General features: G+C 42.8%; 1 protein-coding gene across 1 annotated transcript in view; it reads left to right on the top strand.

Annotated features, from left to right (window-relative positions):
• The window catches only part of NEB (nebulin), a 207,897-nt gene extending 193,442 nt beyond the window's left edge, over positions 1–14,455 (top strand). The window contains exons 143-151 of the mRNA XM_019553612.1: positions 1,551–1,643; positions 4,707–4,799; positions 5,083–5,175; positions 6,172–6,279; positions 6,560–6,746; positions 7,935–8,027; positions 10,517–10,666; positions 11,717–11,826; positions 13,562–14,455. Coding sequence (XP_019409157.1) covers positions 1,551–1,643; positions 4,707–4,799; positions 5,083–5,175; positions 6,172–6,279; positions 6,560–6,746; positions 7,935–8,027; positions 10,517–10,666; positions 11,717–11,826; positions 13,562–13,735 — 1,101 coding nt within the window. The 3' untranslated portion in view covers positions 13,736–14,455. The remainder of the gene's footprint in view (positions 1–1,550; positions 1,644–4,706; positions 4,800–5,082; positions 5,176–6,171; positions 6,280–6,559; positions 6,747–7,934; positions 8,028–10,516; positions 10,667–11,716; positions 11,827–13,561) is intronic.
• The last annotated feature ends 1,087 nt before the right edge of the window (positions 14,456–15,542 follow it).

The raw sequence follows: 15,542 nt of genomic DNA, 5'->3' as shown, positions 1-15,542 counted from the left end.
CTCTTTTTTCCCCTAATAACTTTTCCTGCTTTTGCTGATGGCAGCTATGGAGCCAAATGTCTTCCTTACACGCATCACTTTTCCCTGGCAAGCAGAGTGTTATTGACTCTTGCTTTTTTGTGTTTTTGTTTTTTTTAATATTTCCATGTCACCCCACAGGTATTGTACAAAGAGAGCCTGGGGACAGGGACCCCAACACCAGTCACTCCAGAGATGGAGAGAGTCAAACGCAATCAAGAACACATTAGCTCGGTATCTTTGAAAAAAGTTCCCTTTAACGCCATTTAAAATGAATGCTTTAACCTTTATAAAATCTCCTACCCCATCCCTTCCAAGTAATCAGCTGATACAAATAATGCCAGCAGAGCCCTCTTTTCCCTCATCCCAGTACATTTTTGACAATGATTGTTACTTACCTTATTTTGTTTTCCAGCGTTATAAGTCCTAAACATTTTACTCCTTGTCCCAACCTCCTTTTTGTCTTTTGCTGTATTGGATGTTTTATGTTCTCTAGTAGATCTTTTTGGCTGCTCAAAAGCATGGGTCTGAATTTCCCAGAGACGGTCAGAAAATTCTCATGCAATCAGACAGACTTTTGCTCAGTATTTGCCAAGGAAAACATTTTCTTGTGGATTTTGTACCTATTCTAGAATGAGACATTGGAACTATTTGATCATGAAGCCATAATCAGAATGCTCATTGCTTTCAGTGGCAGCTTTGTGTGTACAGGGAAGCAGGATCAGACCCAGGACTGACTCTGAGATGGTGTCAAATGTAATTCTTACTGCTTTTCTGATTTGTTTGCTTGTTTTCTTGTTCATTTGTTTTCTCGGGTGCTGCTTGTTACCACACAGGTGTTGTACAAAGAGCACGTGGGGACTGGAACCCCTACACCTATCACTCCAGAGGTGGAGAGAGTCAAACGCAACCAGGAACACATTAGCTCGGTATTTGTGCTAGGAGAAAAGTTTATTTTAACTCGGTATTCAAAATGGATGTTTTAACACATATTCTGAAAAGTTCCCTCCCTATTTATTTTTCACATAAATCGACTTACACGGATTACCACAACTCCTTTGTGTCTTACTGCAGTTTGCAGTGACTGCTTTAACTTGCCAAGTTTTGCTCTTCTACTGTTCTTTATAACTTGTTTCCAGTTCTACACTTCTAATCTGAAGACCTTTTAACCATATTCCCTTCTACTTTTTCCTTCCTTTTTTTACTGAAGCTGTTACTTCGTCTTTTAAAGTGGTAACACTCATTTTGATAATAGCCCTGGCTCCTTATCTGCTGCTTTTTGTGGTTTTGTGTGTAATGAATGTAACAGAATATTTCTTAAAAGAATGGTTATCTATTTAAAAAGATATATACTAAATCCTTGTTTTTCAGAAACAAATTTCCCAAATGCATTCTTTTAAAAATGTAATACCAGTCCTACAAAATTGGGAGGGGAAGGGAAACAACCTAGGACATGCCTTCAGCTTCAGATTTGTCACAATTAGACATGTATTTATTGCTGCTTTCTTTGGCTACTTTCTTATGTCTCACAGGTGTTGTACAAAGAGAGCTTAGGGAAAGCAACCCCGACACCCATTACTCCAGAGATGGAGAGAGTCAAACGCAATCAAGAACACATTAGCTCGGTATTTCTAACAGGAAAAATCTCTTTCAGATATGAAATATTTAACAAAATAGTACAAATTTTAACAAGCGGTGCTTCTTAACTTAAAAAGATGTGAATTCACTACTTAGCATTAAATCCATCCTTTTCTCTTATGAGCAAACTGTGGAACCCTTAACACTTTAATATTAGGTTTTCATAGAGGATCTTGACTTTTTTTTTTCCTTTTTGTGATTTTTTTTCAGTATTTCCTTTTCTGTTGCTGTTTACACTTCTAGCATTCTTACTACCATACTATCTTGCTTTTATGCAGTGGTGATACTCTACCGGGACTATTTCTGCACCCAATTAGATTAATGACAAAGTTCCCATTGATTTTATTGGAAACAGGAATGGGCCCACAAAGTAACACTTTCTAAATGTGATCATTCAGAAGCATTCTTGTTTTTGTTGTTGTTGCTTTTTGATGATTTTTGGATACTCCTTGTATCCTATAGGTTTTGTACAAAGAAAACGTGGGGAAAGCGACCCCAACACCAATCACTCCAGAGATGGAGAGGGTCAAACGGACTCAAGAATTCATTAGCTCGGTACCTATGAAGAACCATTTTCCCCTTTTAACTTACGTTTTAATTAATAACACTCTAACAAGTAACAGAAAGGCTTTTTAGCTTTAAAATTAGGTAATTCTGTCTGTTTGCATAATAATTTCCCCCTTTGCTTCTAAAAATAAACCTAGTTTTAGTGTTAACATTTGACCCTTTGGTTTTTATAATCTTGCTCTTATGTCTGCAGGGCTCTATCCAGATATTACCTATGGCTGCTGGCCCAAGAGCTCAGCAAAGCCTCCTTCCTCTTTTTCAGCTAAAGCCAAGAAGAGCCTGCCTCTGATGAGCATAGTGCGATTAACCCTCAGTGAATTGGTATTCACTGAGGTGCGCCTGACCATATGGAGAAAAGCTCTTGGACCCACATAAGTTTGGGTCCACTGAGACCAAATCAGTTCCAGTTTGGAATTTGCAGTCTTTCCATTAATTTTTCTGGGATTTGGATAGACTCTGGTTGCCTTAACCAGAATTACATAAATTGGTAAACCTGCCCCTGGAGTCTCATGTTATCATATACGCCAGTTGGGTTCCAGGGAACGAGGACAGAGAAGCCTACGTGGGAAGGATGCAGTGACATGAACACAACATCTTACCTGGACTCAGCTTTAAATTTGGCTGATGGGTTAGCCATTAAAAATCACTTGTTTTTGTCTGATGGCTGCAAAACAGAGCTTGGCCCAGGAAAAGAATCCTCCCCTGGGCTGTGTCAGGACAAGTACAGCTGTTTGTTTCCCCAGGGACAAGAAGCAGCAGCACACTTGGTGCCGCTGGGACTCACCTCTGGGGAACACCCATGCCATTTCCCCGGGTGGGCTTGGGGAAGCTGGGGCCAGCACTGCTCTGGCCCCAGCAGACTTAGCTATGGTCCTGGGGGCCTTGGGGAGCTACAGCCACGGTGCTCTTGCAGCTGGGAGCTTGGTTGGCAGCCAGCGCGTGGGTCTGGCAGGCCAGGCTCTGATATTGGGCGGCATGTGCTGCCATCATATGCACCGCCCTTTTTAAGGCCCCGGATCTCCCGGGGTCAAATCCCTCCCCTGCCCCGACACACGCACACACTGCAAGGTAGCAGTGCAGGGAGCACGTGCATGTGCTGTGTGTGGTGCTACAGACAGGTCTGCGGTGCCACATACAGCACGTCTGTGCTCATCTGGACCTGGCCCTGACGGTTGCGAGATGTTGCACACTAGCAGTTTACCAGTTGTGGAAGGGTAGTCGGTGGAATCCATGCACACCGCTTGGGTTGGGGTTGAGCATTTCAGGTGCTTGAGCATAGATGACCACTTCCAAACTGCCCCTTCTACTGTGATTCCTTCTACCCCATCATCTCTGTATCAAGGTTTGCAATAGATGAGGCTGGACCTGTGTCGTGTATGGGGGATGGACTCATTTTTCAGCTCTTCTTAGATCAAAAATTCCTGGAGAGAGGACGAACCTTTTCTTTGACTAGGTCTGCTGCAGGCATAGACAACTTTCCAGAGCTTATGGACCCCCGAATGTCATGGATTCTTGCTGCTGGATAGAGCCCTTCCATGTTAATATGAAGTCAGCCATTTAATAATCTTTTATTTTTTGTTTACAGTTTCTTTTTCACACATTACACATCCCTGTCCCCAACTGTGCTGGCATTCATGCAGTGAAATATGATTATTGTATAACATTCTTTTGTATCGGGTTTAATATTTTGGATACATCTTTTGTATCCCATAGGTGTTATACAAAGAAAACCTGGGGCAAGCAACCCCGACACCTGTCACTCCAGAGATAGAGAGAGTCAAACGCAATCAAGAAAACATTAGCTTGGTATTGTTTTGAGAAACCAAAATGAGACATGACAGAGCATCTCTAACTTACTCTGCCTGGTTTCGTTTAACTCCTAATTTTTCCCCCAGATTTTTAGAATGTCATTTTTTATTGGCTCTTACAAGAATTGATTTTCTTTTTCCTATTAACTTATTTTTATAAACAACCTTTTTCCCCTGAGTTTTTTTCCTCATTAATTAGTGACATTTACTATAACCAAGTAACAATTTAAAATATCCTTCCATTGTACAGTTCTATGATTTTTTGAATACATCTTTGCAATTTGTAGGTTATGTACAAAGAAGGCTTAGGGAAAGCCACTCCGACACCCCTTACTCCAGAGATGGAAAGAGTCAAACGCAATCAAGAACACATTAGCTTGGTATTGTTTTGAGAAATCAAAATGGGATGTTACTGAACATCTCAAAATAACTTATTCTGCCTGGTTTTATTTAACTCCTAATATTTTCCACAAATTTTTAAATTGTAATTTTTATTGGTTCTTTTGAATTACAAGAATTGATTTTCTTTTTCCTATTAACTTATTTCTATAAACATCCTTTTTCCTCTGAGCTTTTCCATTAATCAATGACATTTATTATAAAAAGTAACAATTTAAAAATATCTTGCCATTGTACAGTTCTGTGATTTTTTGAATACGTCTTTGCAATTTGTAGGTAATGTACAAAGAAGGCTTAGGGAAAGCCACTCCGACACCTCTAACTCCAGAGATGGAAAGAGTGAAACGCAATCAAGAACACATTAGCTCGGTATTGAAGAAAATAAATCAACAGCTTTCTATTAAAAATAACAAGCCTGAAAAAACTCTCCCACTGCTAATTTATCCCAGTTTTTCAAGTCTTTTTTCTTTGCTTTTTTCAGTTAAAAGATCAGTTTTACTTTTTGCTTTATCAAATAACTTTTTAACTGCTTTACTTTGAGATTTATACCCATGCACTGCTGAGTCTGATTAAACAATAACACCATTGACTGAGTGTTTCTTCAACAATTGTCTAGTTTTTGATTTCTGGATACTTTTTTTGTACACTATAGGTCTGGTACAAAGAGAACATGGGAAAAGGAACTCCAACACCTATGACTCCAGAGATGGAGAGAGCTAAACGCAATCAAGAAAATATTAGCTCGGTATTTAATAGGATGATAAGCAAAAAATAGGAAATAACATTTTAACAACATAAATTGTGTATTCCTTTCCTTATTCAACTTAAGAGCCTAGTTCAGATATTAACTTTGCTATCTAGCTTTGAATGCTAAGAAGAATATAACTAAATATAACCCTAAACTAAAATATAACTAAAATATAACCTTTTTAATTCTTATCATTTTATTACCCTTGTTTAACCAACTCCTTGTTTACATATGATTAACTGCTTCAGGATTTTAAAATAATTATTTGATTTTTAAATAACAAATGTAACTATCTAAATTCCTAATAATGTCTTCTGTGCTTAGTGTGCTTACACAGTATGAGATACAGAGTAAGCATTCTTCAGCAGCACTGGTATCTGGTTTATTTTTCTGATATTTTACATAAAATTAGTTAAACACAAAAGGCTTATCCCCTTGCCAATTCCCCTGCCTCCCCACCCTGCCTTCTATTCATCACGCTGTAGCCTGCAAACTGTTACATACCCAAGTAGTTTCAGCAAGGTTGATTTGTCTAGGACTGCTGCAAAAGGATATGCAAAACCTCGTAATATAATTTAATGTAAGAAGCCTGTATAGTATAAATGTCCTAAGTATTTTTTCTGCTATACCATTAAAATCAGTGAGTTGCATGTCAATGAACATAAACAGAATTGGTCCCAAGGTATTGTATCTAAGAACAATTTTCAATTTCATTGCATTAAAGACATCATCATCATTTTCACCCTCATGTTCAAGTCTTGTGAAGTCAAAGGTCCTTTTACTTAGTGTAAAAGGTTTGGGGGTTAGATCTATACCATACCTGTGCCATCCATGTCTTACTAAACAACCTAACATCTGACTTGATGGCCAGGGTTTGGCCAACACTTCCTTATTCATTATTTTTCATTTCATATCTTCCTGCTTGACACACTTGCCAAGAACTCGAAGGCATCCTCGCTGACCCCTGTTCCTTCCCTGTTTCTCATTTATCAGGTTCTTTATTCAGATAGTTTCCGGAAACAAGTGCAGGGCAGAGCAGCATATGTGCTCGATACTCCTGAAATGAGGCGTGTACGAGACAGCCAGCGGCACATCTCCACGGTAGGGATTGATTTTTTTTAGAAGTTTGAGAAGTAGTATAAGAATTGAACTCAGAGGTCTCATGAGATCCTTTATTTGCCAGGTCTGGGCTAATGTACTATGGCAATTCTCATTACAATATTGATCTATCAAAAACATAAAAGAATTCAAAAGGGGTAGGCAACTTGGATTACAGAAGGTTCAAAGATGTCAGTGCACATCTCTACCTGATACCCCCTCAAGAAAAATCAGTTATTTAACTTACCTCCAGAAAAATAGATGTATTTTGTTTTACTTGTAGGTGAAATACCATGAAGATTTTGAGAAACACAAAGGTAGCTTTACGCCTGTGGTTACTGATCCCATTACAGAGCGTGTGAAAAAGAACACGTATGATTTCAGCGATATTAACTACAGAGGTATTCAAAGGCGCGTTGTGGAAATGGAGCGCAAACGAGTGGACCAGGATCAAGACAACAATTTTACAGGTATTCTGCAGTCATCTGCAGTCTGGAACATTATGCTTAATCCACAGCTTTTTCAATTTGGTGTAGAGGGATTATAGAACAACATTTAAAGAGCCATGTAAATGACCATATTGTACAGAGTATAGGTTGACGCATATAAACTGACCCTGTGTTTCTGTAAAGCACAGTTAGGAGTTTTGTATGTCCAGTGTATAAATTGACCCAGCCTCAGTGTGCGAGGCACTGAAAGCCCAGGTGGGCTTGTGGGAGAGGCAGCGTGCTGACGGGCTCCCAGGAAGTTGGACTGGGCCCCTGGGAGCTTGGGCAGTACACCAGACACTGGCAGGCTGCCCAGCTGGTCTCAGGAGGTGCTGCCACTGTGCAGGGAAGGACTGCCCCCACCCCTGCGGCTCAGGGGCTGCATGGCCTGGTGACAGCTCCCTCCCCAACCATGGGGCAGGCAGAGAGGCTCTGCTAAAAGCAGGATTGAGCCCCTCACTGCTTCTGCCTTCAGCAGGCACCTGTGACTGGCAGAAAGCCTGGCGCTGCCTGGAAAGAGGCTGGCTTCCTAAGGGGCAGCGCAGGGTGTTGGGCAGGGGAGCCTAGGGTGTTAGGCAGGGACCCCTCTGCCCTGCCTGACAGACACCCTGTGCTGCCCCTGGAGAAAGCGAGCCCCCTCCCAGGTGGCACCAAGCATCCTGCTGGCTGCAGGCGCCAGCTGAAGGCTGAGGCAATGAGGGGGCCAATCATGGTTTTGGCAGAGCCTCCCCACCTGCCTCACGGCTGGGGAGCAAACTGGCACCTGGGCCGGGCAGCCCCTGAGCTGTGGGAGGCGGCCCAGTCCTTCCCTCCGTGGTGGCAGGACCCCGTGGTGCTGGCTGGGCAGGTTGCCAGCGGGCGACCCTTTTGTTTGATCCGTCTTTGCAGATCCTGCAGGAATGAATATGACTTCATTGTACAAATTAGTATTAAGGAGAAAAAATGGCTTTCACTAATAGCTGATCTGGTTTAAATTTGAGAATGTAAGATTTGAGCATTATGGGTTGATTAAATTCTTTGTAAGCTTCTTTGCTTACATTCTTCGAATGTGTTCAGCTTTAGGCAACAAAGTTTACTGCCAAATGTCTCTAGGAAATTCTTGTGTTCTGGTTCTTCTTCTGTATCTGATTTTCAGATAATGGGTAAAAATTCGACACCTTTCTCTTACAGATCTTCGTGTTTGGCGCACTAATCCTGGATCAGTCTTTGACTATGACCCTGCAGAAGACAACATTCAGTCCAGAAGCCTTCACATGATATCCGGTATGTTCCACGCTATCTGACAGTGACGAGGAACTAAGGTTAAATTGGAAAAGTGACTCATGGGTGGCAAAAACCAAACCTTCTCATGTCTAATGCTTAGGTGCTAGGCTTTGGGAATGGAAACACAGATTATGCCTAAATTCCACATATTTGGCTTCAGGCTAGTTAGTCACTGAGGACTGGAGTGCAAAATACCCTGCACACAGAGTGAAGGGACAGCCAAGGGGAAATGCCAAAGAGTCCTGTTTGTCTAAAATCTCACCTCTCTTCTCAGGGTAGGTGACTAGTTCAGGATTTCAGGTGTCTATGTGAGATACAGACTCACAACTTTAAGCTTGTACATTTATTACAGGCAAACGATTCATTCTTTTAAGACACAAGGGGCGTTCCTACATGTGCATTAATGTGCTTTTCCTAATGCGCATTAAATTTAGTACCTCCAATATGAGGTACTAAATACATGCACACTAGGCTGCGCTAATGCGTAGTAGCGCAAATGCATGCTTTTTAGGTGACACTTAATGCACAAAAGCCTATTCTACTGCGTATTAGCATATTAGCACTTTTTAATGCACCTTTTTAATGAGCAAATAGGCTACTGCACATTAAAGCTCATGTGTAGATTCACCCAAGCAAAACTGCACAGTGATATGACCATTTTCCTAGGAAGGGGGAGGCCTGTTGAAGATGTTGGGTCTCTGGGCAGAAAGGAGTGAAGTGTCTTGGGGCCAAAACAAAAGCAAGCAAGGAGGGAGCCTGCCACCCCAGTGAGAGGGAAATCAAAGCGTGGGAGGGATGTCCTGGGTTAGAGCACTTTCCTTGGGGAGGGATGGCATATGTAGCTTTGAAAAGCTGTTATACAAAAGGTGCTCATGGATGATGGCAGAAGTGGGCACTGAACTCAGTGTTGTCAATGCATTTTAGGTGCGTTTTGACCATGCTGGTTGAACAGAGCCCTGCAGGGACACTAATGCCTAGCTAGTGAATCCCAAATGGCTTCTGGTGCAGGTTTTGTGCTTAACCATTCACCTCAGCCAAAGTGGTGACATTTCTGGGCATGTACAGCAGTGAAATTTTAGGTGTTTTCACCACCTGAAATGCCTCCATATTTGGATTTTTGCAGATCTTGCACTAGGACATCTAAATTCCATCTAAAATGCAACTGAGGCACCTACATCCTACTTTGGGTCTAGTGCTAAATGTTATGCTTGATACTGTGCTTGTCTTCCAGTTCAATGTGTTTCTGACTCAAATGTATACTGAGTTTTTGGCTACCAGAGGACATCTCAGATCTCCGCTTGGAGTGTTTTCATCAGTTGCAGGAAATGAGGAAGTTGAAAAAGGAGTAGATTTGTGTACTGATTTCTGGACATCATTTATTAAATATGGAAGCACTCAAATTCTAGTGAAAGAGAGGGGATGAGGGCCCTTGGGCCCACTTTGAAAGTTGCAACCTGCAATAGTTAGGTATCTAAACTAACTAGCTTCAGATACGGTGTTGATAGCTAACATCCATATAGAGCTAATGAACCATATAAACCTATAGACATAGGTATAGCTAATCTTCAAAATGCAGAAATGATTCTACCTCTTACTATATACATGCATATTAGTTCTTCACACGGAGCGTGTTGGATTGTTTGTTATCTAGTTAGCTTATGCATGATAGTATGTCTATCAAATGTAAGTCTTTCCTAGCTTACCAGAACGTGTAATGAAGCGGTGGTATGGGATCTTGGCATTCGTTTTGTTTCCCTTCCCATTTCCATTTCCTAACCCTTGTTTGTTTGAGAAAAGAGCTGTGCTAACATCAACAGTGGGGATGGGGACATGGATTGACTGAGGACAGCAAAATATCCATTTTATTAATGTACAGTGCACCCTTCAGATTCTGGAAAATTTCAGTCGGGGACAACAAAGGGAGGTGTTCACATCAAGGTGTCATTAATGGCTCTCAGTGGTCCCGCTTGGTTTAATAGCTTAACTGGGGCCAAGTGCTTTGAAAATATAATTTACTTATGAAAATAAAGGTAAGAGCTGAATAGCAGCAGTGGGACATGCAACACAAGCAAATACAGAAAAAAAATGGGGTTGGAAAACATAAAGAAAAGCATATTGCTCTTTCCAACAGAAAAAAATAGGGACATTGAATCATGTTTGTCTATCAAGAAGTCCCTACTTTGCCCTTCCAGTAACACTGCAGCAGTTGAATGCTCCTAAATTTCAACCATTAACAATTTGCTGTGTTTTTTTTCATTAGATATTATTGCACTTGCAAAGCTATCTAGAATGTAAGTAGCTTGGCTTAGTAGTGTCTTCCTGCTGTGCCAGATAAGCCCTATATACCAGCACTCACCTGCGGTAGACCAGCACCCTTGCAATCAGTGGCAGGTGGGATCTCATGGAGAATTTGGCCTTGCTGTAGAGTACTACCGAGGTAACTGGAAGCAGAGTAGCATTCAGTCTAATTTCTCATTTCCCTTCCCAAGTCCATGCCCAGCGCCGCAGCCGGGAGCACTCTCGTTCCGCCAGCGCATTGAGCATTAGTGCCGGCGATGAGAAATCAGAGCACTCAGAGGGCGCGGAGCAACACCTGTCCTATTACAGTAATGGAGGCTTCTTCGCTACAACCACAACAGGTAGGAAGGGGACAAACCTTTGCTGTTTAATCACAGGTCAACCTAGGATTGAGAGGCCTCGGATTGGCTGGTGTCACCTTCCTCTGCCTTAATGCAGGACAGCAAACTCCACCTTGCCCACTACTATTCTCAAAGCAAACATCACCAGAGCTGCAAAAGTGGGCTGCTGCCTCATTGATAGGTGTTTTAACACCTTGGACATAGCCCACTTCCAAAGTGCAGTGTGCTTGGTGAGGGTGTCAGGCAGTTGAGCGTGGTCCCAATTGGGACTTTGTCTGTTGGAGGTCCTGCCTGACTGGCTCCCCTATACCAGGAGTCCCCTTGTCCTCTGGACTCCACTTTTTTATGTCTTACCTCACTCTCTTCTTCCCTTTGCACACATGAAATCAGCAAGGTGATTGTGTTGGTGTGCATTAGCTGATGGGCATGCCCCAGTGTGTACTGTGGGAGTGAAAGTCAACAGTGGAGAGGGGTAGGGAAACATCTCTACCCACCCGTCGAGGGGAAGGGCCTGTAGGACCCTCAGCACTCTGTAGGAAAGGGCACGGGTGGCCTTGCCCAATGAGAGCAGAGTGAACTGAGAGGGGGAAGTAATGCTGAACCTCTACTGGGCTGGCATCCACCAGCTCTGAAATATCAGGTCCTGCTCCAGCATGTCACTTGGGTTAGAGCAACAGAAATGAGGATCCTGGGTTCTAGTCCCAACTCTGTAATGTAGCAGAGATACATTTGTGCAAGTTGGAAAATGCAGGGGAAAAAACCCTGTTTTCTAGGTAAAGGTCTGGACAGGACTACAAGGCAATATATAAAAATAAACAGTAATGCCATTTTCCCAATACCCAATGCATTTGAACTTCAGATACTGGCCAGACTCACCAATTGACCTACACTGGCATGGAGGTCAATGGGGTTATGGGGATTTGCTGAGTTGGTGCAATATAATTTATTTACAAGTATCAAAAACACAGTTCATAGCTTTGGAAAAACAACATTGAGAGGGGGAGGTAAGGAACAAGCCTGTCGCTCATTTACCACTCTTTTATTCCCTAGTTGGCTACAAGCAGGCTAAAACTGTAGAGCTGCCACAACAAAGATCATCATCTGTTGCCACCCAGCAGACAACAGTGTCGTCTGTTCCCTCCCACCCATCTACTGCTGGTGTAAGTAACATTGATTACATTGTTTGCCAGTTAGGCTCAAGCTTCCTTTGCTCTGCTTATATCTACAGGGCCTTTCGCTTCTTTCACATTTTTTCCCAAAGGTATTAAAAAAATCCATCCAGGTAGTCCCAAATATTTGAACGTTGTTTAGAACGAGCTATATTCACTCAGGCCTTCGGTAACTGGTGCTCTGCAATCTCCTGCCGATTAAAAATCCCAGAGTGGCCTCACCCAAGCGTGGCTAGTTTAATCAGGTATTGCAAGTATTTAAGCATGGGCTGGGGATCATCAATGCTCGAGGGCACTATGCATGCAGGAATGGGTGATGCAGGTGTGTTAACATGCCTGGCTGATGGAAAGTGAAAAGTAGATAAAGCAAGGCATCTTTGAGTAGGCCCAGCCTGATCTGCAGACTAAGCTTAACTCCACCTCCAGTCTACCTTTAGCCAGGTAACTAGTACTTAAGCAGCTACAGTAGCAAGGTAAGTCACATCTTGGGTTACTTATGCACATGTTAAATCCTATGCAGTTACAGGAAGGCGTATAACTTTGTGTAAATCACAAGAAGGGTGACAACCACCCTTGTTTCTCAGCCAAGCAAGTAGGAAATTTGTTTAGGGCTGGTGGCTCAGGTTTTAGGTACCTTGTCACCCTGAAGGGGTTTAGGTTACTGATTGGGGAGTGAAAGCTGTAGGATCTAACTACTAGGCCACAGGTCAGTGCAAGAGCAGCCTCTGGACCTCCAGTTGCAGCTGGCCCACAGGGTAGCCAGGCAGGCAAGTGATACGAGCCAGGACCCATGCCAATCAGTGAAACTGTCTTGAAAAAGATGGGACCTGACCCATCCCTCCTCTCCCATCCCAGCTGTCTGCATTTTGGATGTAATAGCCACTAAGATTAAAAAACATTAGGGGGGTGGGGGAGAGAAGAAGAGGCTGAATCCATGGTCACCTCCTCCCAAGATAATACCCATCTCACATCTCTAGCAGAATTCTTCCTAAATGTTTTTTCGCATGATCGGGGGCAGCAGGGCAGGCCCTACAAGGAGAGGCTATGGGACCTGAACCTGTTCAGCCTCCACAAGAGAAGGCTGAGGGGGGACCTAGTGGCCTGTTACAAACTAGTCAGAGGGGACCAGCAGGCATTGGGGGAGTCCCTGTTCCCCCAAGCGCTGCCAGGAGTGACCAGGAATAATGGTCACAAGCTGACAGAGAGTAGATTTAGGCTAGATATCAGATGCTACTTCACGGTCAGGGCGGCTAGGATCTGGGACCAACTTCCAAGAGAAGTGGTGCTCACTCCTACCCCGAGGGTCTTCAAGAGGAGGCTAGAGGAACACCTTGCTGGGGTCATTTGACCCCAGTACTCTTTCCTGCCATGGCAGGGGGTTGGACTTGATGATCTGCTCAGGTCCCTTCCGACCCTAGAAACTATGGCCCCACATTTCTCCTCTTCATGGCTCAGTGGGCCATCTTTACCCAGTGCTGGAGGGTGGACCTGCAATGTGCAGTCATCAGCATTGTGGTTAAAGCAGCTTACTGAGGAGATGTAGATTTGGTTTCCCTCTGGGTTAAAGACCTAGAGGCAAATGCTGGAAGCACAAAGTCTATGGGCTAAACAGTAGGAGCCATACCAACAGTCAAGCAGCTGCACAATTTATGGCAGTGCAGTGGTAGGTTACTTTAACCTCAAGACAAAGTGTTTAACACAGGCTTTTTTCTTCTCTGAAAAACAGAAGACCTACCGGGCTATGTATGACTACATGGCAGCTGATGCTGATGAAGTTTCCTTCAAAGATGGTGACACAATTGTGAACGTCCAAGCTATCGATGAAGGCTGGATGTATGGGACTGTACAGAGAACAGGCAAGACTGGCATGCTTCCAGCCAACTATGTGGAAGCTGTCTAAACCAAACTGAGGTCTTCTGTAAAGCATATCCATAGACAAAACATGCAGGCACTTTGTTCTACTTGCCACAAGACTGCCCTGCCAAAGTGCCTTACTGTTTTTTCCCTGTCGATACTGTCTTGTGTCTCGTCATTTTGAAAAAGTTACTTTATATATAGAATAAGATATTTTAAAAATATCTTTACAAACATTATCAAAGCTTCATCGTTAACATACTAGTAGTCACTGATCCAGTGAGAAATGTGTCTCTAGTAACTTCACTACCTTTTTACATTTTCTGGACTTGCACATAAAGTCTATTCTACTGTCTACAAAACAGTCTTGAGTACCTTATGGTTTGAAAACCAGTAAATTTTTAGAGTACTCACATATTTAACAAAAAACAAAAAACAACTGCAACCATTTTATTAGTTTTCCTAGCAAGACAGTATTTTTCTGTGCCACTCTAAAAAAAGTTTGAATGTATTTATTTGTTCCAAATAAGCAAACAAACTTAACATCTCAAACCAGTCAAAAAGAAAGTTAAATGCCTCTCCTCTTCTCTGCTTGCTAAACGCTGATGCATGTGTGTTTTCATGCTATTGTTCTGGGGTCAGAAAGCTGTATTTCCTTGTAAATTAGTGGCTAAATAAAGTACATGTTTCTGCAGTACAATTAATGCATTTAACCTCTGATCAACAACAGCGAAGCAATCGGCATATTAAATAATCTTGCTACAAACCTGCCTTGTCCAGAAAAGTCTCTGAATGATACACGGGGAAGATCTTTAATCCATTACTATAATACAGGGGTGGTGTCCTACCTTTTTGAATGTGGGGCTAGATCCTGAAATTTTTATCACCCTATGGGCCCGTGAGCCATATTCAAAACCAATGAAGTTGCAGGAAGTGACAATGAAATGGGTCTGGAAATGTGCCTAGGGAAGTTGTGGTTTTCAGAAAGTATGTATGTTTGGTATGGCTGAGGAACAGGACATCATTTTTCTGTGCAGGGGATTGGACTAGATTAGGGCTACCCAGCTGACTACCTACAAGCCACATGCGGCCCACAAAGGGCCAGGATGTCGCTCACAGTCTACATGGGGTCTCTGCAAGCAGTTTATATATAGGGCATGGGCCTAGGCAGCCACCTCTCCCATTGCTGTGCAAGGGGGAAAGGCCATGTGGGGGGGGGAGGGGAGAGTAGTGGTCCATGTCCTCCAACTGTAGCCTGCATGGCTGAGGATGGGGGTCTGCATGCTGCTGGGAGCAGTCCGTGCAGTGAGCCCACCCCCACATCGTGCAGCCTATAACACATGCTGGTGTCATCTGGAGCCCATAGCCTCACCAGATCTGAACAGCCCTGGATTAATTTATCCTTGAGATCTCTTCCACGTCTCTGCACTATATGCCTACAATTTCTATTGAATTAACCACAATGACTATGATCAAGTTAGTAAAGGATCTCAAAAAAAAAAATGTTTTTGAACACTGTTCAATTAAAACAGCAAGTTACAGCTAGTTCCATAACAGGAATTAAACATTGTGACACTTAAGTTCTAGGCCCCTGGTTCCACAGTGGAAGCCACAGCCCTGATCTGGCTTAGCTACCTACCTAACTGTAATGTCTACAAAAGTTAAGCAACTCAAAATGAAGCCAGTAGCCATTGGGGAGGTACTAAACATGCCATTAGACAAGATTAGACACTGGTGCCCTAAATTCCACTGCATCCAGGGTTTAGGCACTGAAGACTGCAGAACATGTTATATTAAATAGTTATTGGGTAAAACATTTAACAACTTTTGGAGCAGGAATCAGAACCAACAAG

Source organism: Crocodylus porosus, unplaced genomic scaffold, assembly GCF_001723895.1.
Source record: "Crocodylus porosus isolate Cpor-Errol unplaced genomic scaffold, CroPor_comp1, whole genome shotgun sequence".
Taxonomy (NCBI): Eukaryota; Metazoa; Chordata; order Crocodylia; family Crocodylidae; genus Crocodylus; species Crocodylus porosus.
The sequence above is the reverse complement of the archived record's forward strand: the minus strand, read 5'-3'. Positions and strand labels throughout refer to the sequence as shown.